Source organism: Oncorhynchus clarkii, unplaced genomic scaffold (assembly GCF_045791955.1).
Source record: "Oncorhynchus clarkii lewisi isolate Uvic-CL-2024 unplaced genomic scaffold, UVic_Ocla_1.0 unplaced_contig_10192_pilon_pilon, whole genome shotgun sequence".
Classification (NCBI taxonomy): Eukaryota; Metazoa; Chordata; class Actinopteri; order Salmoniformes; family Salmonidae; genus Oncorhynchus; species Oncorhynchus clarkii.
Genome location: NW_027259358.1, coordinates 5,762 through 33,631, shown reverse-complemented (window position 1 = coordinate 33,631; position 27,870 = coordinate 5,762). Strand labels below are relative to the sequence as shown.

Genomic DNA, 27,870 nt, shown 5'->3' with positions numbered 1-27,870 from the left:
CTGGTGTGTATTATCTATCCTGTTGACTCCTCACATATGCTACTGTGTATTATCTATCCTGTTGACTCATCACATACGCTGCTGCTACTGTGTATTATCTATCCTATTGACTCATCACATGCTGCTGCTACTGTGTATTATCTATCCTGTTGACTCATCACATACGCTGCTACTGCTGTGTATTATCTATCCTGTTGACTCATCACACACTGCTGCTACTGTGTATTATCTATCTTGTTGACTCCTCACATATGCTACTGTGTATTATCTATCCTGTTGACTCATCACATACGCTGCTACTGCTGTGTATTATCTATCCTGTTGACTCCTCACACACTGCTACTGCTGTGTATTATCTATCTTGTTGACTCATCACACGCTGCTGTTACTGTGTATTATCTATCTTGTTGACTCATCACACGCTGCTGTTACTGTGTATTATCTATCCTGTTGACTCATCACACACTGCTACTGCTGTGTATTATCTATCCTGTTGACTCATCACACACTGCTGCTACTGTGTATTATCTATCATGTTGCTTAGTCACTTAATTCCTAGTTACAGTATATGTACATATCTACCTCACTCCCCTTCACATCGATTCAGTACTGTGTATATCACCATGTTATTACCTGGTACTCTGTGTATATAGCCATGTTATTACATGGTACTTCCTGTAAATAGCCATGTTATTACCTGGTACTTCCTGCATAAAGCCATGTTAATACCTGGTACTTCCTGCATAGAGCCATGTTAATACCTGGTACTTCCTGTAGATAGCCATGTTATTACCTGGTACTTCCTGTATATAGCCATGTTATTACCTGTTACTCCCTGTATATAGCCATGTTATTATCTGGTACTCCCTGTATAGAGCCATGTTATTACCTGGTACTCTGTGTATAGAGCCATGTTATTACCTGGTACTCTGTGTATAGAGCCATGTTATTACCTGGTACTTCCTGTATATAGCCATGTTATTACCTGGTACTCCCTGTATATAGCCATGTTATTACCTGGTACTCTGTGTATATAGCCATGTTATTACCGGGTACTCTGTGTATATAACCATGTTATTACCGGGTACTCTGTGTATATTACCATGTTATTACCTGGTACGCCCTGTATATAACCATGTTATTACCTGGTACGCCCTGTATATAACCATGTTATTACCTGGTACGCCCTGTATATAACCATGTTATTACCTGGTACGCCCTGTATATAACCATGTTATTACCTGGTACGCCCTGTATATAACCATGTTATTACCTGGTACGCCCTGTATATAACCATGTTATTACCTGGTACTCTGTATATAGCCATGTTATTACCTGGTACTCCCTGTATATAGCCATGTTATTACCTGGTACTCCCTGTATATAGCCATGTTATTACCTGGTACTCCCGGTATATAACCATGTTATTACCTGGTACTCCCGGTATATAACCATGTTATTACCTGGTACTCCCTGTATATAACCATGTTATTACCTGGTACTCCCTGTATATAACCATGTTGTTACCTGGTACTCCCTGTATATAACCATGTTGTTACCTGGTACTCCCTGTATATAACCATGTTGTTACCTGGTACTCCCTGTATATAGCCATGTTATTACCTGGTACTCCCTGTATAGAGCCATGCTATTACCTGGTACTCCCTGTATAGAGCCATGCTATTACCTGGTACTCTGTGTATATTACCATGTTATCGTTACTCACTGTGTATTTATTATTATGAGTTATACTTGTTTATTATTATTTTTCTATATTATTTCTCTCTGCAGTGTTGAGAAGGGCCCGTCAGTACCATTTCATTGTTACTCTACACCTGTTGTTTATCAAGCATGTGACAAATTAAATTGGAGTGGATTTTAACACCTTGATGAAACTTTGTTTCTCCTTGCTGAAACAAGAAAGCACGTCTTCCGCGGCATAGGCAATGTGCCCCACAATGCAGCAGTAGCTGCAACACACACAGAATTAGAATGAATAGAATGGGCTTGAAAGTTGTAACCTCTAACCTTGGAAATTTGCCTTGTAAACTCATGGGTACACGCTCAATGGCTGCCTGGTATTGTGATGCAATAATTTCCATGGTAATGTAGAATGTTCATTCAAGTGATTTAAAAAAAACAAACTGATGTGGCTCGTCCAATGTAATGTTAGTTGAGTTGAATCAACAAATCACAGCATGGATTTGACTTCCTGCTTCGGTACACTCACGATGGCCGCCTGTCCACCCATTATGACATCATTGACTTGAAAGGGAATTCCCGTTCTATTCATTTGGTTTCAATCTCATTTTACATGCAGTCTGAATGGGTATTACGATGCCCGTGGTCATTTGGCTGGCCGATTACCGTCATCCAAAATTACATGTCCGTTACAGTCCTACAAAGGTGTGAAAAAGTCACATCCACCTGTATTGTCTCGCCATAACTAAAATATTATTTGTTTGGGAGTTGACTGTAGCTCACTCCAATGTGATGAAGAGACTACTTCTACCCCCCCCCCCCCCCCCCACACACTAAATGGAATAGGGTACCATTTTAAAGTTGCAGACGTTTTTATCTTAATATCAAATCATTTCTGGGTAACAATTAAGTAACTTTGTTTTTCAATTAAAATGTAAAAAAATAAACAAATCGCTTCTTAGCAAAGAGCGATTTCTCAAGAAAGAGTTTTGCTAGGACTGTCTGGAAGTGGTCTGAGAGGGAAGGGGAAATAATGAAAACTAGCTGTTATTGGCACAGTTCTTATTGGTCTATTACAAATTTACCGCATGGTGATGTCACCAGGCAAGCGAAAACTCCCTCCAATCAAAACAGGCTGACAATTCAGGTAGTCCTTTCAAACAGCTCTTACACTAAACAAGGGCATTGTCATTTTCACAGTAAGACACAGGCAAATCACATTTTTGACTAAACTGGGCATTTTAAGACGTAACCATAGAGTCGACCTCTGACATGAAGATTCTAGAACCTAATAATGCTGTCCATGTGAACCAACATTCCACACAGACTAGCGTAGCATTTTGACAAGCTTCTCGGTACACTGACACTAGCTTTATTGTTTGCTCAGGTCTCACACCGATTTGATAAGAATGCTTTGGTCATGACGATTCCTCTTCTACCCTATATAACCTTTACCATCTGAGAGACCAGGGGCTGTATTCACAGTCTGAGTATGAGTGCTGATTCAGGATCAGTTTTATCTGGGATCATAATAAATATGATTATATGGACAGGGAGTACCTGATCCTAGATCAGCACTCCTTCTCTAGGACTCTGTGAATACAGGCATGTTTTCTCTGGTTCTGACGACTCTGCCTCGATTTCACTCTCACTTGTACACATTTTGGATTCCTTTTAGAAATCAATGAAAATGAAATGACCTACAGAAGAGATGTGGTTTATTGATGAATAGACGTGCATATATCAGAGGTTAGTTGTTTTTAATAAAGGACAGAATTACTAAGTAAAATGTGTATTGTTCTACAGGATTGTGATTTTGACCCGTCCAAATACAACAGCGTCATAGAATGTGAGAAGCCTAACAATGACCTGGCCAGGTTCCGTGGCTACATGTGAGTACGCCTTCATTCTCTTACGTTTATACTACTCAACTTATACTCTTCTCCTACTCTTCTTCTTCATCGTGTCTTGTCTTTTTATTACAGAGAGAGGTTATTTTAATATTGATAGACATCATATGGACATCATATGGATAAAAACTACTTCATCTGGTTATCCGTTCCAGTTGCTCTTTCTGCATTGTGCAGAGATGATGGTGGGTAAAAGTTGATTAGGAACTGGAATCAAACTAACTGGAGGAATGGATGTTTCTGACCCGCACACGATGTCTCAAGTGGCACCCTATTCCCTATATACAGTAGTGCACTACTTTAGACCCTGTGCACTATATAGGCAATAGGGTGCCACTACCATTACCACCATTACCACTACCATTACCACCATTACCAATACCATTACCACCATAACCACTACCATTACTACCACTACTACCACCACTACTACCACCACCACTACTACCACCACCACTACCACTACTATCACTACCACCGCTACCACCACTACTATCACTACCACCGCTACCACCACCACTATCACTACCACCGCTACCACCACCACTATCACTACCACCCCTACTACCACCACCACTATCACTACCACTACCACCACTACCACCACCACCACTACCACCACCACTATCACTACCACCCCTACCACTACCACCACTATCACTACCAACACCACTACCACTACCACCACTATCACTACCACCACCACTACCACCACTATCACCACTACCACTACCACTACTACCACTACCACCACTATCACTACCACCGCTACCACCACCCCTACCACTACCACCACTATCACTACCACCACTATCACTACCACCACCACCACCACTATCACTACCACTCCCACCACTATCACTACCACCACTATCACTACTACCACTATCACTACCGCCACTACCACCACTACCACTATCATCACCACCACTATCACTATCACCACCACCACCCCTACCACTATCACCACTACCACTACCACCACCACCCCTACCACTACCACCACTATCACTACCACCACTATCACTACCACCACTACCACCATCACTATTACTACCACCACTATCACTACCACCACCACCACCACTATCACTACCACCCCCACCACTACCACCACCACTATCACTACTACCACTATCACTACCACCACTACCATCACCACTATTACTATCACCACCACTACCACAACTACCACTATCATCACCACCACTATCACCACCATCACTATCACCACCATCACTATCACTATCACCACTATCACTATCACTATCACCACTATCACCACCACCACCACCACAATCACTATCGCCACCACCACTATCACCACTATCACTACCACCACTACCACCACCACTATTACTACCACCCCTACCACTACCACCACTATCACTACCACCACCACCACTATCACTACCACTCCCACCACTATCACTACCACCACTATCACTACCACCACCACCACCACTATCACTACCACTCCCACCACTATCACTACCACCACTACCACCACCACCACTACCACTATCATCACCACCACTATCACTATCACCACCACCACCCCTACCACTATCACCACTATCACTACCACCACTACCACCACTATCACTACCACCACTACCACCACTACCACCATCACTATTACTACCACCACTATCACTACCACCACCACCACCACTATCACTACCACCCCCACCACTACCACCACCACTATCACTACTAACACTATCACTACTACCATCACCACTATTACTATCACCACCACTACCACAACTACCACTATCATTACCACCACTATCACTATCACCACTATCACCACCACCACTATCACTACCACCACCACCACTATCACTACCACCACCACCACTATCACTATCACCACCACCACTATCACTATCATCACCACCACTATCACTTTCGCCACCACCACTATCACTATCACCACCACTATCACCACCACCACCACTACTACCACTATCATCACCACCACCACCACTACTACCACTATCATCACCACCACCACCACTACTACCACTATCATCACCATCACTATCACCACCATCACTATCGCCACCATCACTATCACTATCACCACCACCATCACTATCACCAACATCACTATCACTATCACCACCACCACCACTATCACCACCACCATCACTATCACCACCATCACTATCACCACCACCACTATCACTATCACCACCACCACTATCACTATCACTATCATCACCACCACTATCACTACCACCACTATCACTACCACCACTATCACCACTACCACTATCACTACCACCCCTACCACTACCACCACCACCACCCCTACCACTACCACCCCTACCACCACTATCACTACCACCACTATCACTACCACAACTACCACCACCACTATCACTACTACCACTACCACTACCACCCCTACCACCACTATTACTATCACCACCACCACTACCACCACTATCATTATCAACACCACCACTATCACTATCAACACCACCACTATCACTATCAACACCACCACTATCACTATCAACACCACCACTATCACTATCACCACCACTATCACCACTATCACTATCATCACCACCACTATCACTATCACCACTACCACTATCACTACCACCACTACCACCACCCCTACCACTACCACCCCTACCACTATCACCACTATCACTATCATCACTATCACCACCACTATCACTATCACCACCGCTATCACTATCACCACCTCTATCACTATCACCACCGCTATCACTATCACCACCGCTATCACTATCGCCACCGCTATCACTATCACCACAGCTATCACTATCACCACCGCTATCACTATCACCACCACTATCACTATCACCACTATCACTACCACCATCACTATCACTACCACCACCACTATCACCACCACTACCACTATCACCACCACTATCACCACTACCACTATCATTACCACCCCTACCACTACCACCACCACCACCCCTACCACTACCACCCCTACCACCACTATCACTACCACCACTATCACTACCACAAATACCACCACCACTATCACTACTACCACTATCACTACCACCACTACCATCACCACTATTACTATCACCACCACCACTACCACCACTATCACTATCAACACCACCACTATCACTATCACCACCACTATCACCACTATCACTATCATCACCACCACTATCACTATCATCACTATCACCACTACCACTATCACTACCACCACTACCACCACCACCACCACCCCTACCACTACCACCCCTACCACTATCACCACTATCACTATCACCACCACTATCACTATCACCACCGCTATCACTATCACCACCGCTATCACTATCACCACAGCTATCACTATCACCACCGCTATCACTATCACCACCACTATCACTACCACCTTCACTATCACTACCACCTTCACTATCACTACCACCATCACTATCACCACCACCACTATCACTATCACCACCACCACTATCACCACTACTATCACTATCATCACCACCACTATCACTACCACCACTATCACCACTACCACTATCACTACCACTACCACCACTACCACCACCACCACCCCTACCCCTACCACCACTATCACTACCACCACTATCACTACCACAACTACCACCACCACTATCACTACTACCACTATCACTACCACTATCACTACCATCACCACTATTACTATCACCACCACCACCACTATCACTATCAACACCACCACTATCATTATCACCACCACCACTATCACTATCAACACCACCACTATCACTATCACCACCACTATCACTATCATCACCACCACTCTCACTATCATCACCACCACTATCACTATCATCACCACCACTATCACTATCATCACTATCACCACTACCACTATCACTACCACCACCACCACCCCTACCACTACCACCCCTACCACCACTATCACTATCACCACTATCACTATCACCACTATCATTATCACCACCACTATCACTACCACCACTATCACTATCACCATCACTATCACTATCACCACCGCTATTACTATCACCACCACTATCACTATCACCACCGCTATTACTATCACCACCACTATCACTATCACCACCGCTATCACTATCACCACCACTATCACTATCACCACTATCACTACCACCATCACTATCACTACCACCACCATTATCACCACTATCACTACCACCACCACTAACATCACCACCACTATCACTATCACCACTATCACCACCACTATCACTATCACTACCACCACCACTATCACCACGATCACTACCACCAACACTACCATCACCACCTCTATCACCACTATCACTATCACCACCATCACCACCACCACTATCACTACCACCACTACTATCTTACTACCACTACCACCACTATCACTATCACTACCACCACTATCACCACCACCACTACTACCATTAATACTACATTGCCATCACCACCACTACCATTACCACCACCATTACTACCATTACTACTACCATTACCACCACCATTACTTCCATTACTACTACCACTAACATTACCACCATTACTTCCATTACTACCATTACTATTTCCATTGCCACCATTACCACTACCATTACTACCACCACTACTACAGCCTCTATAGAGTTACTGTAGAGAACAGTGTTACTGACTACTACAGCCTCTATAGTGTTACTGACTACTACAGCCTCTATAGTGTTACTGACTACTACAGCCTCTATAGTGTTACTGACTACTACAGCCTCTATAGTGTTACTGACTACTACAGCCTCTATAGTGTTACTGACTACTACAGCCTCTATAGTGTTACTGACTACTACAGCCTCTATAGTGTTACTGAATACTACAGCTTCTATAGTGTTACTTACTACTACAGCCTCTATAGTGATAGACTACTACAGCCTCTATAGAGTTACTGTAGAGAACAGTGTTACTGACTACTACAGCCTCTATAGTGTTACTGACTACGACAGTCTCTACAGTGTTACTGACTATTACAGCCTCTATAGTGTTACTGACTACGACAGTCTCTACAGTGTTACTGACTACTACAGCTTCTATAGTGTTACTGACTACTACAGGCTCTACAGTGTTATTGACTAATACAGCTTCTATAGAGTTACTGTAGAGAACAGTGTTACTGACTACTACAGCCTCTATAGTGATAGACTACTACAGCCTCTATAGAGTTACTGTAGAGAACAGTGTTACTGACTACTACAGCCTCTACAGTGTTACTGACTACTTCAGCCTCTATAGTGTTACTGACTACTACAGCTTCTATAGTGTTACTGACTACTACAGCCTCTATAGAGTGTTACTGACTACTACAGCCTCTATAGTGTTACTGACTACTACAGCCTCTATAGAGTGTTACTGACTACTACAGCCTCTACAGTGTTACTGACTACTTCAGCCTCTATAGTGTTACTGACTACTACAGCCTCTACAGTGTTACTGACTACTACAGCCTCTATAGTGTTACTGACTACTACAGCCTCTATAGAGTGTTACTGACTACTACAGCCTCTATAGTGTTACTGACTACTACAGCCTCTATAGAGTGTTACTGACTACTACAGCCTCTACAGTGTTACTGACTACTTCAGCCTCTATAGTGTTACTGACTACTACAGCCTCTATAGAGTGTTACTGACTACTACAGCCTCTACAGTGTTAAGTGCCTTCTAAGGAAAGACCACAATGCATTGCAGCATGAAGATCTATCGAGCTGTTCAGTGCAACACACACACAGGTGGTCTGAGTTCAGAGGAATGTTACGTGTTGATGGGACCTTTGCAGTCAAAGGTCTTTTTTATAATATGCAGATTATTCTAGAGGAATTGATCATATGTACATTTAGTGTCTCCTAGTCATCCAGGGATATTGAATGCTCTGTATCTTGTCTGTGAACAGTACCCATCGCAGTGGAAGGAGAGTTGGCCTGTACAAAGACAACTTGCTGCTGAGGGGCTGTACCATCCGCAATACAGAGGAGTGTGTGGGGATCGTCATCTACGCAGGTAAACACCCCGGCTCTTTCCTTTCTCCTTACCTCCTTACCTCCCAATCACAATGCATTGGAGGACACGGTCAAGGAGGTAAGGCAGCCCGATATACACCCTGGCTCTCTCTCAAATGAGTCTTTCCTCAGTTCCTCTCATCCTCTCACCTCCTTCTCAAAACGCATTGGAGGAAAAGGTTTGAGAGGCGCGACCTTGACCGATCATCTCCTCCAATGGGGTTTAGAAGCGAGCAAGGAGAGGAGGAGCCTCTGTTTCGCACCCTGTCTGGCTCCATATCCATAGTGTCTGAGGCGGAGTGCTGATCTGAGATCTGTCCCTATAATCCTATTCATTATGATCTAGAAGGAAAACTGATCTAAGATCTGTCCATATAATCCTATTGATTATGCTCTAGAAGGAAAACTGATCTAAGATCTGTCCATATAATCCTATTCATTATGATCTAGAAGAAAAACTGATCTAAGATCTGTCCATATAATCCTATTCATTATGATCTAGAAGGAAAACTGATCTGAGACCAGCACCTACTCTGAGCTGCTTTGTGGATTCTGGCCCTGTCCTGTATGAACTGTATGTTAACAGCCAGTTGTGTTGTAGGTCATGAGACTAAAGCCATGCTGAACAACAACGGCCCTCGCTACAAACGCAGTAAACTGGAGAAACAGATGAACGTGGACGTGGGCTGGTGCGTCATCATCCTATTGGTCATGTGCCTGCTCTCTGCTATCGGTACGTATCGCAATATAGTACCGCTGTGAGGTAAACTACGTTCCCCAAAGAGCTGAAGGGGTTTAAGTCAGACAGTCCTGTGGAAATCTATTGGCACGTAGAGGATGTCCTCTACAAAACGGACTCCTGTTTTTGAAAGAGTTCCAACATACAAACAAAAAAAAGAAACGTCCTCTCACTGTCAACTGCGTTTATTTTCAGCAAACTTAACACGTGTAAATATTTCCATGAACATAACAAGATTCAACAACAGCGGCAGGGTACAACAGCGGCAGTGGTTAGAGCGTTGGGCTAGGAACCAAAAGGTTGCAAGTTCAAATCCCCGAGCAGACAAGGTTCAAATCTGACGTTCTGCCCCTGAACAAGGCAGTTGACACACTGTTTCTAGGCCGTCATTGAAAATAACAATGTTCTTAACTGACTTTCAAATAACTGAGACCTAAACTGAGCAAGTGATTGATTTTGTCCCTGAACAATGGGGGGGTCAAAATCAAAAGTAACATGAGCCTGCAGGAAGTGTACCACATGAGGGAGGATTTCTTCCCTGTAACACACACCTTTGAGATTTCCTGCAATGACAACAAGCTCAGTCCGATGATGCTGTGACACACCGCCCCAGACCATGACGGACCCTCCACCTCCAAATTGATCCCGCTCCAGAGTACAGGCCTCGGTGTAACGCTCATTCCTTCGACGATAAACGCCTATCCGACCATCACTCCTGGTGAGACAAAACCGCGACTCGTCAGTGAAGAGCACTTTTTGCCAGTCCTGTCTGGTCCAGCGATGGTGGGTTTGTGCCCATATGCGACGTTGTTGCCGGTGATGTCTGGTGAGGACCTGCCTTACAACATGCCTACAAGCCCTCAGTCCAGCCTCTCTCAGTCTGAGCACTGATAGGCGACGTTGTTGCCGGTGATGTCTGGTGAGGACCTGCCTTACAACATGCCTACAAGCCCTCAGTCCAGCCTCTCTCAGCCTATTGAGGACAGTCTGAGCACTGATAGGCGACGTTGTTGCCGGTGATGTCTGGTGAGGACCTGCCTTACAACAGGCCTACAAGCCCTCAGTCCAGCCTCTCTCAGTCTGAGCACTGATAGGCGACGTTGTTGCCGGTGATGTCTGGTGAGGACCTGCCTTACAACAGGCCTACAAGCCCACAGTCCAGCCTCTCTCAGTCTGAGCACTGATAGGCGACGTTGATGCTGGTGATGTCTGGTGAGGACCTGCCTTACAACAGGCCTACAAGCCCACAGTCCAGCCTCTCTCAGTCTGAGCACTGATAGGCGACGTTGATGCTGGTGATGTCTGGTGAGGACCTGCCTTACAACAGGCCTACAAGCCCTCAGTCCAGCCTCTCTCAGTCTGAGCACTGATAGGCGACGTTGATGCTGGTGATGTCTGGTGAGGACCTGCCTTACAACAGGCCTACAAGCCCACAGTCCAGCCTCTCTCAGTCTGAGCACTGATAGGCGACATTGATGCCGATGATGTCTGATAAATACCTGCCTTACAGCAGGCCTACAAGCCCTCAGTCCAGCCTCTCTCCGCGTATTGTGGACAGTCTGAGCACTGATGGAGGGATTGTGCATTCCTGGTGTAACTCGGGCAGTTGTTGGTGCCATCCTGTACCTGTCCCGCAGGTGTGATGTTTGGATGTACTGACCCTGTGCAGGTGTTGTTACACGTGGTCTGCCGCTGCAAGGACGATCTGCTGTCCGTCCTGTCTCCCTGTAGCGCTGTCTTATGCGTCTCACAGTACGGACATTGCAGTTTATTGCCCTGGCCACATCTGCAGTCCTCATGCCTCCTTGCAGCATGCCTAAGGCATGTTAACACAGATGAGCAGGGACCCTGGGCATCTTTCTTTTGGTGTTTTTCAGAGTCAGTAGAAAGGCCTCTTTAGTGTCCTAAGTTTTCATAACTGTGACCCTAATTGCCTACCGTCTGTAAGCTGTTAGTGTCTTAACGACCGTTCCACAGGTGTATGTTCATTAATTGTTTATGGTTCATTGAACAAGCATGGGAAACAGTGTTTAAACTCAATCAACAAACATGGATGTAGAATATATACATAACAGCCTGTAACAAGGCCACAAACATGGACATAGAATATATACATAACAGCCTGTAACAAGGCCACAAACATGGATGTAGGATATATACATAACAGCCTGTAACAAGGCCACAAACATGGATGTAGAATATATACATAACAGCCTGTAACAAGGCCACAAACATGGATGTAGAATATATACATAACAGCCTGTAACAAGGCCACAAACATGGATGTAGAATATATACATAACAGCCTGTAACAAGGCCACAAACATGGATGTAGAATATATACATAACAGCCTGTAACAAGGCCACAAACATGGACGTAGAATATATACATAACAGCCTGTAACAAGGCCACATCTTTTCTAGCTGTCATGACCTGACCTGAATTTGATTTAATTGATTTGACCTAATTGACCTGTTGATTCTCCAGGGTTGTGGATGTAGTTAGTCTATAATGACCTTTGACCTTGTTGTGTTAGGTCATGGCTTGTGGATGTATCAGTACGGCGATAAGAGACCCGTGTTTGATGTCCTTAGTCCTGAAGGAGCCGAGCTGTCACCTGTCCTGTCTGCCGTCTATCTCTTCCTCACCATGATCATCGTCTTTCAGGTACGCCCTCTCTATTCTATTCAATTTGCTCTCACTCCCTCTCGACCAATGGGCTTTAATTGGCATGGAAAACATACACTGAGTGTACAACACATTAAGAATAAATCAAATCAATGTTTATTTGTCACGTGCGCTGAATATAACAGGTGTAGTAGACCTTACAGTGAAATGCTGAATACAACAGGTGTAGTAGACCTTACAGTGAAATGCTGAATACAACAGGTGTAGTAGACCTCACAGTGAAATGCTGAATACAACAGGTGTAGTAGACCTCACAGTGAAATGCTGAATACAACAGGTGTAGTAGACCTCACAGTGAAATGCTGAATACAACAGGTGTAGTAGACCTCACAGTGAAATGCTGAATACAACAGGTGTAGTAGACCTTACAGTGAAATGCTGAATACAACAGGTGTAGTAGACCTCACAGTGAAATGCTGAATACAACAGGTGTAGTAGACCTTACAGTGAAATGCTGAATACAACAGGTGTAGTAGACCTTACAGTGAAATGCTGAATACAACAGGTGTAGTAGACCTTACAGTGAAATGCTGACTACAACAGGTGTAGTAGACCTTACAGTGAAATGCTGAATACAACAGGTGTAGTAGACCTTACAGTGAAATGCTGAATACAACAGGTGTAGTAGACCTTACAGTGAAATGCTGAATACAACAGGTGTAGTAGACCTCACAGTGAAATGCTGAATACAACAGGTGTAGTAGACCTTACAGTGAAATGCTGACTACAACAGGTGTAGTAGACCTTACAGTGAAATGCTGAATACAACAGGTGTAGTAGACCTTACAGTGAAATGCTGACTACAACAGGTGTAGTAGACCTTACAGTGAAATGCTGAATACAACAGGTGTAGTAGACCTTACAGTGAAATGCTGACTACAACAGGTGTAGTAGACCTTACAGTGAAATGCTGAATACAACAGGTGTAGTAGACCTTACAGTGAAATGCTGAATACAACAGCTGTAGACCTTACAGTGAAACGCTTCCTTACAGGCTCTAACCAATAGTGCAAAAAAGGTATTAGGTGAACAATAGGTAGGTAAAGAAATAAAACAACAGTAAAAAGAGAGGCTATATACAGTAGAGAGGCTATATACAGTAGAGAGGCTATATACAGTAGAGAGGCTATATACAGTAGAGAGGCTATATACAGTAGAGAGGCTATATACAGTAGAGAGGCTATATACAGTAGAGAGGCTACATACAGTAGAGAGACTATATACAGTAGAGAGGCTATATACAGTAGAGACTATATACAGTAGAGAGGCTATATACAGTAGAGAGGCTATATACAGTAGAGAGGCTATATACAGTAGAGAGGCTACATACAGTAGAGAGACTATATACAGTAGAGAGGCTATATACAGTAGAGACTATATACAGTAGAGAGGCTATATACAGTAGAGAGGCTATATACAGTAGAGAGGCTATATACAGTAGAGAGGCTATATACATTAGAGAGGCTATATGCAGTAGCGAGGCTATATACAGACATCGGTTAGTCAGGCTGATTGAGGTAGTATGTACATGTAGATATGGTTAAAGTGACTATGCATATATGATGAACAGAGAGTAGCAGTAGCGTAAAGAGGGGGTGGTGGGTGGGACACAATGCAGATAGCCCGGTTAGCCAATGTGAGGGAGCACTGGTTGGTCGGGCCAATACCTGCTCTTTCCATGACAGACTGACCAGGTGAATCCAGGTGAAAGCTATGCTCCCTTATTGATGTCACTTGTTAAATCCACTTCAATCAGTGTAGATGAAGGGGAGGAGACAGGTTTAAGAAGGATTTTTAAGCTTTGAGACAATTACACACGGATTGTGTGTGTGCCATTTTATTTTTTTTATTTTTTATTTTACCTTTGTTTAACCAGGCAAGTCAGTTAAGAACAAATTCTTATTTTCAATGACGGCCTGGGAACAGTGGGTTAACTGCCTGTTCAGGGGCAGAACGACAGATTTGTACCTTGTCAGCTCGGGGATTTGAACTTGCAACCTTCCGGTTACTAGTCCAACGCTCTAACCACTAGGCTACCGTGCCGCCCCCGAGGGTGAATGGGCAAGACAAAAGATGTCTGACATCTCTTTGAACAGGGTATGGTAGTAGGTGCCAGGCGCACCGGTTTGTGTCAAGAACTGCAACGCTACTTGGTTTTTCACACTCAACAGTCTCCTGTCTGTATCAAGAATGGTCCACCACCCAAAGGACAACCAGCCAACTTGACACAATTGTGGTAAGCATTGGAGTCGACATGGACCAGCATCCATGTGGAGCGCTTTCGACGCCTTCCGAAGTCCATGCCCTGTCAAATTGAGACTGTTCTGACGGCAAAGGGAGGTTGGAGGGTGCAACTAAATATTAGGAAGGTGTTCCTAATGTCTGGTGTACTCGGTGTATATTTACATTGCCAAAGCAAGTGAATTAGACAAACAAAAGGGAAATAAACTATTTGGAAATTAACAGTAAACATTGCACTCACAAAAGTTTTAAAAGAATAGAGTCATTTCAAATGTCATATTATGTCTATATACAGTGTTGTAACGATGTACAAATAGTTAAAGTACAAAAGGGAAAATAAATAAACATAAATATAGGTTGTATTTACAATGGTGTTTGTTCTTCACTGGTTGACCTTTTCTTGTGGCAACAGGTCACAAATCTTGCTGCTGTGATGTCACACTGTGGTATTTCACCCAGTAGATATGGGAGTTTATCAAAATCGTGTTTGTTTTCAAATTCTTTGTGGGTCTGTGTAATCTAAGGGAAATATGTGTCTCTAATATGGTCATACATTGGACAGGAGGTTAGGAAGTGCAGCTCAGTTTCCACCTCATTTTGTGGGCAGTGAGTACATTTCCTGTCTTCTCTTGAGAGCCATGTCTGCCTACGGCAGCCTGTATGTAGTCAAAGCTTTCCTTAAGTTTGGGTCAGTCACATTGGTCAGGTATTCTACCACTGTGTACTCTCTGTTTAGGGACAAATAGCATTCTAGTTTGTTAATTACAATGCCTTGCGAAAGTATTCGGCCACATCTTGCTGCTGTGATTCACCCAATAAATATGGGAGTTTATCAAAATTGGATTTGTTTTCTAAGGTCTGAGTGGGTCTGGGTAATCTGAGGGAAATATGTCTCTCTAGTATGATCATACATTTGGCAGTAGGTTAGGGATAGAATAGAACTTTATTGTCCATCCAGGTTGGACATTTATCCTTTTGCATCACCTTCCATTAAAAGGATCCCATCCACATTTAAATTCAGTCCCATCGTATAAACGAACAACATAGAGGACATTGATGTATTCACTCACAACCGACCACTGTTCCAACTGCATTAGATAGAGAAGGTCATACAGTAGCAGTCAACAGTTTGGACACACCCACTCAAGGGTTTTTCTTTATTTTTACTATTTTCTACATTGTAGAATAATAGTGAAGACATCAAAACTATGAAATAACACATATGGAATCATGTAGTAACCAAAAAACATTGTTCAACAAATCAAAATATATTTGAGATTCTTCAAAGTAGCCACTCTTAGCCTTCTAAATGAGAATTGTGTTACATGGAAACTTGTGCCCAGTCAGTAGCGACGCCAACGTGAGCTCAGAGTTCATGTCAACATGATGGAACCGCCTTTCCGACCAGAGTGCTTAAAAGGACTCGCTAACGACATTTACATTAGACCAAAACATGCCGGCATGTAAAGTAGTGTTAGCTGTACCCTGAATAATCAACCATTGAGACCAGAGAACGTGAGGATGTGGTCCACACGCTGAAATGGTCAAAACTACAAGATCAGACAGCGTGGTGGCTAAGACCCTCTGAAACTCTCGACGATTGAAGAAGGTAAAGACACTAGACCAAACATTCAGTCTGCAACTGGGTATGTACAGTAGTCTAGGACATTCAACCAAAGACGAGAGTGTAGATCATTTCCCCCTCACCACCGTGTGGTACACCTGAAGTATCCAATCTAAGAACACTCCAAGACAAAAAAGCCTATAACTAAGGACACTGTGACCCCTGGTGGACAACAGAGAATTACACCAAACTACTCCCCATAGACGGATTGAGTGGTTTCAACAGAGACTACAGAGAAAGACATCTATGCGTAAATATATATTGCATTTGTAATCCGAATGAGCGGTTGTTAGGGTGCTAAAAATTCTGGCTACAGTGAATGTTTCTTCTTGGCCACGGGCATTCTGAAGCGCCGGCCAGAGGGACGCCTCTGCAACTGAGGGTGTAGAGAGTGGGAGGGGACGCCAACAAAGTGCAGCTCAGTTTCTACCTATAAACTGTGTCCCCTTAGTATGGTAGAACCCTTAATGTCCCCTTAGTATGGTAGAACCCTTAATGCCCCCTTAGTATGGTAGAACCCTTAATGTCCCCTTAGTATGGTAGAACCCTTAATGTCCCCTTAGTATGGTAGAACCCTTAATGCCCCCTTAGTATGGTAGAACCCTTAATGCCCCCTTAGTGTGGTAGAACCCTTAATGTCCCCTTAGTATGGTAGAACCCTTAATGCCCGCTTAGTGTGGTAGAACCCTTAATGTCCCCTTAGTATGGTAGAACCCTTAATGTCCCCATGTACCAGCAGCACAAAGTTCAATAAATGTCTCCAGATAAATGTACGTCTTCTATCGGAGTTACATATGACGATGTTGTCTATGTCTTAAGGTGTTAGTCACGTAAATGTCTCCGTCTACAACCTTGTCAGTCACAAGCCACCTCAAGCTTAGTCTCCCACAAAGCTCTGTTTTTGTGTGAAATGGAATCTGTGGTATTTTCTCTCCTGTTCCTAAATGTGTTGATCAGATACAGCGGCAAGAAAAGGTATGTGAACCCTTTGGAATCACCTGGATTTCTGCTGAAATTGGTCTTAACATTTGATCTGATCTTCATCTAGGTCAGAACAATAGACAAACACAGTGTGCTTAAGCTAATAACACACCAACAATTATATGTTCATGTCTTTACTGAACACACCGTGTAAACATTCACAGTGCAGGGTGGGAGAAGTATGTGAACCCTTGGATTTATTAACTGGTTGACCCTCCTTCTTAATCTTAGATCTCTTTTTGTTCGATGGATGGCTCACATCAGGCAGTGCTTCTTGTGAATAGCCAACTCAAATTTTGTGAGTGTTTGGTATGGGGCAGGTCAGCTCTAACCAACATCTCCAATCTCGTCTCAATGATTGGACTCCAGGTTAGCGGACTCCTGACTCCAATTAGCTTTTGGAGAAGTCATTAGCCTAGGGGGGTTCACATACTTTTCCCAACCTACACTGTGAATGTTTAAATTATGTATTCAATATAGACGAGAAATACAATTTGTGTGTTATTAATTTAAGCACACTGTGTGTCTGTTGTGACTTAGATGGTCAGATCACATTTTATGTCAAATTTCAGCAGAAATCCAGGTTCTTCCAAATGGTTCACATACTTTTTCTTCCAACGTAGATGTCTCCCTTCACATCCCTGTCAGTTACAAGTCACCACAATGATTTTTACAATGTTTCCACCAAAGACACAGGATGTTGCCCAAATGATCCATCGAGTGCTGGTCTTAAGTAGAGCACTATGTAGGGAATAGGGTGCTGGTCCTAAGTAGAGCACTATGTAGGGAATAGGGCGCTGGTCCTAAGTAGAGCACTATGTAGGGAATAGGGTGCTGGTCCTAAGTAGAGCACTATGTAGGGAATAGGGCGCTGGTCCTAAGTAGAGCACTATGTAGGGAATAGGGCGCTGGTCCTAAGTAGAGCACTATGTAGGGAATAGGGCGCTGGTCCTAAGTAGAGCACTATGTAGGGAATAGGGCGCTGGTCCTAAGTAGAGCACTATGTAGGGAATAGGGCGCTGGTCCTAAGTAGTGCATTATGTAGGGAACAGGGCTCTGGTCTAAAGTAGTGCACTATGTAGGGAATAGGGCTCTGGTCCTAAGTAGTGCACTATGTAGGGAATAGGGTTCCATTTGGAACACATTCTCAGACTCTGTAATCTGTCCTGTCAGAGCTATACATGACTGTGTTGGGTTTCCTGCTCTTGTTGTTGTCTCCCTCCAAAAGACGTCTTTGTCGGTAACAGAATCTCTTCCGTCTTTAGGTCCTGATCCCCGTCTCGCTGTTCGTGTCCATAGAGATTGTGAAGATCTGTCAGGTGTATTTCATCCATCAGGACCAAGACCTGTACGATGAGGAGACTGACTCTCATCTGCAGTGTAGAGCTCTGAACATCACCGAAGACCTTGGGCAGATGCAGTACATCTTCTCTGACAAGACCGGAACACTCACAGAGAACAAGATGGTGTTCAGGAGATGTACGGTGGCCGGGGTGGAGTATAGTCATGATGCCAACGGTGAGACCATACTGTAGGGTTACGGTGAGACTGTAGGGTTACGGTGAGACTGTAGGGTTACGGTGAGACTGTGGGGTTACGGTGAGACTGTGGGGTTACGGTGAGACTGTGGGGTTACGGTGAGACTGTGGGGTTACGGTGAGACTGTAGGGTTACGGTGAGACTGTAGGGTTACGGTGAGACTGTAGGGTTACGGTGAGACTGTAGGGTTACGGTGAGACTGTAGGGTTACGGTGAGACCGTAGGGTTACGGTGAGACTGTACTGTAGGGTTACGGTGAGACTGTACCGTAGGGTTACTGTGAGACTGTACTGTAGGGTTACGGTGAGACTGTACTGTAGGGTTACGGTGAGACTGTACTGTAGGGTTACGGTGAGACTGTACTGTAGGGTTACGGTGAGACTGTACTGTAGGGTTACGGTGAGACTGTACTGTAGGGTTACGGTGAGACCGGACTGTAGGGTTACGGTGAGACCGGACTGTAGGGTTACTGTGAGACCGGACTGTAGGGTTAGAAGATAGTACTGTAGGGTTAGAAGATAGTACTGTAGGGTTACGGTGAGACCGTACTGTAGGGTTAGAATATAGTACTGTAGGGTTACGGTGAGACCGTACTGTAGGGTTAGAAGATAGTACTGTAGGGTTAAGGTGAGACAGTACTGTAGGGTTACGGTGAGACCGTACTGTAGGGTTACGGTGAGACCGTACTGTAGGGTTACGGTGAGACCGTACTGTAGGGTTACGGTGAGACCGTACTGTAGGGTTAAAATATAGTACTGTAGGGTTAGAAGATAGTACTGTAGGGTTAGAAGATAGTACTGTAGGGTTAGAAGATAGTACTGTAGGGTTAGAAGATAGTACTGTAGGGTTACGGTGAGACTGTACTGTAGGGTTAGAAGATAGTACTGTAGGGTTACGGTTAGACCGTACTGTAGGGTTAGAAGATAGTACTATAGGGTTACGGTGAGACTACTGTAGGGTTAGAAGATAGTACTGTAGGGTTAGAACATAGTACTGTAGGGTTACGGTTAGAAGATAGTACTGTAGGGTTACGGTGAGATAGTACTGTAGGGTTACGGTGACACAGTAGGGTTAGAAGATAGTACTGCAGGGTTAGAAGATAGTACTGTAGGGTTACGGTGAGACTGTACTGTAGGGTTACGGTGAGACTGTACTGTAGGGTTACGGTGAGACTGTACTGTAGGGTTACGGTGAGACTGTACTGTAGGGTTACGGTGAGATGGTACTGTAGGGTTAGAAGATAGTACTGCAGGGTTAGAAGATAGTACTGTAGGGTTACGGTGAGACTGTACTGTAGGGTTACGGTGAGATGGTACTGTAGGGTTAGAAGATAGTACTGTAAGGTTACGGTGAGACCGTACTGTAGGGTTAGAATATAGTACTGTAGGGTTACGGTGAGACCGTACTGTAGGGTTAGAAGATAGTACTGTAGGGTTACGGTGAGACGGTACTGTAGGGTTAGAAGATAGTACTGTAGGGTTAGAACATAGTACTGTAGGGTTACGGTTAGAAGATAGTACTGTAGGGTTACGGTGAGATAGTACTGTAAGGTTACGGTGAGACCGTACTGTAGGGTTAGAAGATAGTACTGTAGGGTTACGGTTAGAAGATAGTACTGTAGGGTTACGGTAAGATAGTACTGTAGGGTTACGGTGAGACTGTACTGTAGGGTTAGAAGATAGTACTGTAGGGTTACGGTGAGACTGTACTGTAGGGTTACGGTGAGACGGTACTGTAGGGTTAGAAGATAGTACTGTAAGGTTACGGTGAGACCGTACTGTAGGGTTACGGTGAGACTGTAGGGTTAGAAGATAGTACTGCAGGGTTACGGTGAGATAGTACTGTAGGGTTAGAAGATAGTACTGTAGGGTTACGGTTAGAAGATAGTACTCTAGGGTTACGGTGAGATAGTACTGTAGGGTTACGGTGAGACTGTACTGTAGGGTTAGAAGATAGTACTGTAGGGTTACGGTGAGACTGTACTGTAGGGTTACGGTGAGACGGTACTGTAGGGTTAGAAGATAGTACTGTAAGGTTACGGTGAGACCGTACTGTAGGGTTACGGTGAGACTGTAGGGTTAGAAGATAGTACTGTAGGGTTACGGTTAGAAGATAGTACTGCAGGGTTACGGTGAGACTGTACTGTAGGGTTACGGTGAGACTGTAGGGTTAGAAGATAGTACTGTAGGGTTACGGTGAGACTGTACTGTAGGGTTACGGTGAGACGGTACTGTAGGGTTAGAAGATAGTACTGTAAGGTTACGGTGAGACCGTACTGTAGGGTTACGGTGAGACTGTAGGGTTAGAAGATTGTACTGCAGGGTTACGGTGAGACCGTACTGTAGGGTTAGAAGATAGTACTGTAGGGTTACGGTGAGACTGTAGGGTTAGAAGATTGTACTGCAGGGTTACGGTGAGATAGTACTGTAGGGTTAGAAGATAGTACTGTAGGGTTACGGTGAGACTGTAGGGTTAGAAGATTGTACTGCAGGGTTACGGTGAGATAGTACTGTAGGGTTAGAAGATAGTACTCCCACGACGTGAACATTGAGGGAGGCCTGGGGTGTATTCATTAGACACTAAACAGAATGAAACAGGGTGGGACTAACTGCAAAAAAAATGTAAACGTGTTACGTTGCGTGACCTAATGAATATAACCCATCTCACACTGCAGTCTGCTAGATCACACTGTTGTTGTTTATCTAGGATTGAGGAAGTTTGGATTCTAGTAGCAGCTTTGTATTATAATATTCTGTGTTTTCTGTCCTCCCCAGCGAGGCGTCTGGCCATGTACCAGGACCTGGTGGACTCAGAGGAGGAGGACTGTACGTCCCACAGTGGCACCTTGCCCAGACGGGACAGCGTCACCAGCAACCAGAGTGCTGCCAAGGTGGTGCTGCGCTCCCAGAGCACCAAGTCCCACCGCAGGACTGGCAGCCGGGCCGAAGCCAAGAGGGCCAGCATCCTGTCCAAACACACTGCATTCAGCAGCCCCATGGTACTTACTACAACACACTGCATTCAGCAGCCCCATGGTACTTACTACAACACACTGCATTCAGCAGCCCCATGGTACTTACTACAACACACTGCATTCAGCAGCCCCATGGTACTCACTACAACACACTGCATTCAGCAGCCCCATGGTACTTACTACAACACACTGCATTCAGCAGCCCCATGGTACTTACTACAACACACTGCATTCAGCAGCCCCATGGTACTTACTACTCCATTATTACTCAACACACTGCATTCAGCAGCCCCATGGTACTTACTACAACACACTGCATTCAGCAGCCCCATGGTACTTACTACAACACACTGCATTCAGCAGCCCCATGGTACATACTACAACACACTGCATTCAGCAGCCCCAATGGTCCTTACTACTCCATTATTACTACAACACACTGCATTCAGCAGCCCCATGGTCCTTACTACTCCATTATTACTACAACACACTGCATTCAGCAGCCCCATGGTACTTACTACAACACACTGCATTCAGCAGCCCCATGGTACTTACTACAACATGCTGCATTCAGCAGCCCCATGGTACTTACTACTCCATTATTACTCAACACACTGCATTCAGCAGCCCCATGGTACTTACTACAACACACTGCATTCAGCAGCCCCATGGTACTTACTACAACACACTGCATTCAGCAGCCCCATGGTACTTACTACACCACACTGCATTCAGCAGCCCCATGGTACTTACTACACCACACTGCATTCAGCAGCCCCATGGTACTTACTACACCACACTGCATTCAGCAGCCCCATGGTACTTACTACAACACACTGCATTCAGCAGCCCCATGGTACTTACTACACCACACTGCATTCAGCAGCCCCATGGTACTTACTACAACACACTGCATTCAGCAGCCCCATGGTACTTACTACACCATTATTACTCAACACTGCATTCAGCAGCCCCATGGTACTTACCTCTCCATTATTACTCAACACACTGCATTCAGCAGCCCCATGGTACTTACTACAACACACTGCATTCAGGAGCCCCATGATACTTACTACTCCATTATTACTCAACACTGCATTCAGCAGCCCCATGGTACTTACTACAACACACTGCATTCAGCAGCCCCATGGTCCTTACTACTCCATTATTACTACAACACACTGCATTCAGCAGCCCCATGGTCCTTACTACTCCATTATTACTACAACACACTGCATTCAGCAGCCCCATGGTACTTACTACAACACACTGCATTCAGCAGCCCCATGGTACTTACTACAACACACTGCATTCAGCAGCCCCATGGTACTTACTACACCACACTGCATTCAGCAGCCCCATGGTACTTACTACAACACACTGCATTCAGCAGCCCCATGGTACTTACTACAACACACTGCATTCAGCAGCCCCATGGTACATACTACACCACACTGCATTCAGCAGCCCCATGGTACTTACTACAACATACTGCATTCAGCAGCCCCATGGTACTTACTACAACACACTGCATTCAGCAGCCCCATGGTACTTACTACAACACACTGCATTCAGCAGCCCCATGGTACTTACTACTCCATTATTACTCAACACTGCATTCAGCAGCCCCATGGTACTTACTACAACACACTGCATTCAGCAGCCCCATGGTACTTACTACAACACACTGCATTCAGCAGCCCCATGGTACTTACTACAACACACTGCATTCAGCAGCCCCATGGTACTTACTACAACACACTGCATTCAGCAGCCCCATGGTACTTACTACAATACACTGCATTCAGCAGCCCCATGGTACTTACTACACCACACTGCATTCAGCAGCCCCATGGTACTTACTACACCACACTGCATTCAGCAGCCCCATGGTACTTACTACAACACACTGCATTCAGCAGCCCCATTGTACTTACTACAACACACTGCATTCAGCAGCCCCATGGTACTTACTACACCACACTGCATTCAGCAGCCCCATGGTACTTACTACAACACACTGCATTCAGCAGCCCCATGGTACTTACTACAACACACTGCATTCAGCAGCCCCATGGTACTTACTACAACACACTGCATTCAGCAGCCCCATGGTACTTACTACAACACACTGCATTCAGCAGCCCCATGGTCCTTACTACAACACACTGCTTTCAGGAGCCCCATGATACTTACTACTCCATTATTACTCAACACACTGCATTCAGCAGCCCCATGGTACTTACTAAAACACACTGCTCAGAGCTGTGTCTATCAGCTACAGCAGGGGAATTCCAATCTTACTCCATTTATTGCACTCACCTGGTGTCCCAGGTCTAAATCAGTCCCTGAATAGAGGGAAGAATGGGGGGGGGGGAGAAGCAGTGGAACTGGCTTGGAAGGTCCATAGTTGAGTTTGAGGTGATCTAAAGTATGACCGTAGGGCAGCAGGTAGCCAAGAGGTTGGAGAGGGCAGCAGCATGTTGGAGAGGGCGGCAGCATTTTGGAGAGGGCGGCAGCATGTTGGAGAGGGCGGCAGCATGTTGGAGAGGGCGGCAGCATGTTGGAGAGGGCGGCAGCATGTTGGAGAGGGCGGCAGCATGTTGGAGAGGGCAGCAGCATGTTGGAGAGGGCAGCAGCATGTTGGAGAGGGCGGCAGCATGTTGGAGAGGGCAGCAGCATGTTGGAGAGGGCAGCAGCATGATGGAGAGGGCAGCAGCATGTTGGAGAGGGCAGCAGCATGATGGAGAGGGCAGCAGCATTTTGGAGAGGGCAGCAGCATGATGGAGAGGGCAGCAGCATGATGGAGAGGGCGGCAGCATGTTGGAGAGGGCAGCAGCATGTTGGAGAGGGCAGCAGCATGATGGAGAGGGCAGCAGCATGATGGAGAGGGCAGCAGCATGATGGAGAGGGCGGCAGCATGATGGAGAGGGCGGCAGCATTTTGGAGAGGGCGGCAGCATGTTGGAGAGGGCGGCAACATGTTGGAGAGGGCAGCAGCATGTTGGAGAGGGCAGCAGCATGATGGAGAGGGCAGCAGCATGTTGGAGAGGGCAGCAGCATGTTGGAGAGGGCGGCAGCATTTTGGAGAGGGCGGCAGCATGTTGGAGAGGGCGGCAGCATGTTGGAGAGGGCAGCAGCATGTTGGAGAGGGCAGCAGCATGATGGAGAGGGCAGCAGCATGATGGAGAGGGCAGCAGCATGATGGAGAGGGCGGCAGCATGTTGGAGAGGGCAGCAGCATGTTGGAGAGGGTTGTTTGTTACAAGTCAGACGAGTCAAATCTGGTGGGAATCTAATTATCCTAGATGCCTTTTTCTTCCGTTGTTCCCTTGAAGAAGGCATAGCTGATCCTGGGCTATGTTTCTGTGTGTAGGTTTCTCGTGGTGGGTTAAATGCAAAAAAAATACACATTTCCATGACCTGAAAATGACAAAAAACATTATTCTGAACCTACTCTCTCTCTTCAACAGGAGAAGGACATCACCCCTGACCCTCAGCTCCTGGAGAAGGTCAACCACTGCAGCAGCCAGATGACCTTCAAGAGGTTCCACAGCCAGTCCCTCTCTCAGCTGCCCTCTGACCTCACGGACATCATCGACTTCTTCATCGCCCTCACCATCTGTAACACAGTGGTGGTGTCATCACCCAATCAGCCACGGCAGAAGGTAGGCACTGAGTGTACAAAACATTAGGAACACCTTGCTGATATAGAGTGTATCCCCCTTTTGCCCTCAGAACAGCCTCAATTCGACAGGGCATAAGACTCTACAAGGTGTAGAAAGCGTTCCATAGCGCCACCCGCGGGTAGATTTAGGTATTGGTGGGTAAGAATGTCTTTCACCAGCCACGTTTGCAGGGCTCTACAGTACTATAGATCCACGTTTGCAGGGCTCTACAGTACTATAGATCCACGTCTGCAGGGCTCTACAGTACTATAGATCCACGTTTGCAGGGCTCTACAGTACTATAGATCCACGTCTGCAGGGCTCTACAGTACTATAGATCCACGTCTGCAGGGCTCTACAGTACTATAGATCCACGTCTGCAGGGCTCTACAGTACTATAGATCCACGTCTGCAGGGCTCTACAGTACTATAGATCCACGTCTGCAGGGCTCTACAGTACTATAGATCCACGTTTGCAGGGCTCTACAGTACTATAGATCCACGTCTGCAGGGCTCTACAGTACTATAGATCCACGTCTGCAGGGCTCTACAGTACTATAGATCCACGTCTGCAGGGCTCTACAGTACTATAGATCCACGTCTGCAGGGCTCTACAGTACTATAGATCCACGTCTGCAGGGCTCTACAGTACTATAGATCCACGTCTGCAGGGCTCTACAGTACTATAGATCCACGTCTGCAGGGCTCTACAGTACTATAGATCCACGTCTGCAGGGCTCTACAGTACTATAGATCCACGTCTGCAGGGCTCTACAGTACTATAGATCCACGTCTGCAGGGCTCTACAGTACTATAGATCCACGTCTGCAGGGCTCTACAAAAAAGTTGTCAAAAGTAAAGTATGAGCATATGAGCGAGTTTTATGCTTTATTTCTGTTTTGTTTCATAGCTGCTAATCGCACAAAGGAATACACAGCAACAGCTTTGCACTGATAGATCCATGTTTGGAGGCGCTGGCAACAGGCATAAGCAGTATTCCACAATACTACTTATTAATACATGATGAAATCCAGCAGTATTCCACATTACTACTTATTAATACATGATGAAATCCAGCAGTATTCCACATTACTACTTATTAATAAATGATGACATCCAGCAGTATTCCACATTACTACTTATTAATAATACATGATGAAATCCAGCAGTATTCCACAATACTACTTATTAATACATGATGAAATCCAGCAGTATTCCACATTACTACTTATTAATACATGATGAAATCCAGCAGTATTCCACATTACTACTTATTAATAAATGATGACATCCAGCAGTATTCCACATTACTACTTATTAATACATGATGAAATCCAGCAGTATACCACATTACTACGTATTAATACATGATGAAATCCAGCAGTATTCCACATTACTACTTATTAATACATGATGAAATCCAGCAGTATACCACATTACTACTAATTAATTCATAATGAAATCCAGCAGTATACCACATTACTACTTATTAATACATGATGAAATCCAGCAGTATACCACATTACTACGTATTAATACATGATGAAATCTAGCAGTATTCCACATTACTACTTATTAATACATGATGAAATCCAGCAGTATACCACATTACTACTTATGAATACATGATGAAATCCAGCAGTATTCCACATTACTACTTATGAATACATGATGAAATCCAGCAGTATACCACATTACTACTTATGAATACATAATGAAATCCAGCAGTATTCCACATTACTACTTATTAATACATGATGAAATCCACTACGTGATGATCTGTATGTCATTGT

At 44.9% G+C, this 27,870-nt stretch overlaps 1 protein-coding gene across 1 annotated transcript; it reads left to right on the top strand.

The window, feature by feature from the left end:
- Positions 1-3,461: 3,461 nt before the first annotated feature.
- Positions 3,462-26,077, top strand: LOC139400100 (phospholipid-transporting ATPase VA-like; the record flags this gene model as incomplete). The annotated part of the gene is made up of 7 exons (XM_071145135.1): positions 3,462-3,593; positions 9,519-9,625; positions 10,226-10,357; positions 12,901-13,031; positions 19,164-19,416; positions 22,212-22,435; positions 25,883-26,077. Coding segments are annotated over exons 1-7 (1,146 nt in total), but the record flags the coding sequence as incomplete, so codon positions are not given.
- Between the last annotated feature and the right edge of the window lie 1,793 nt (positions 26,078-27,870).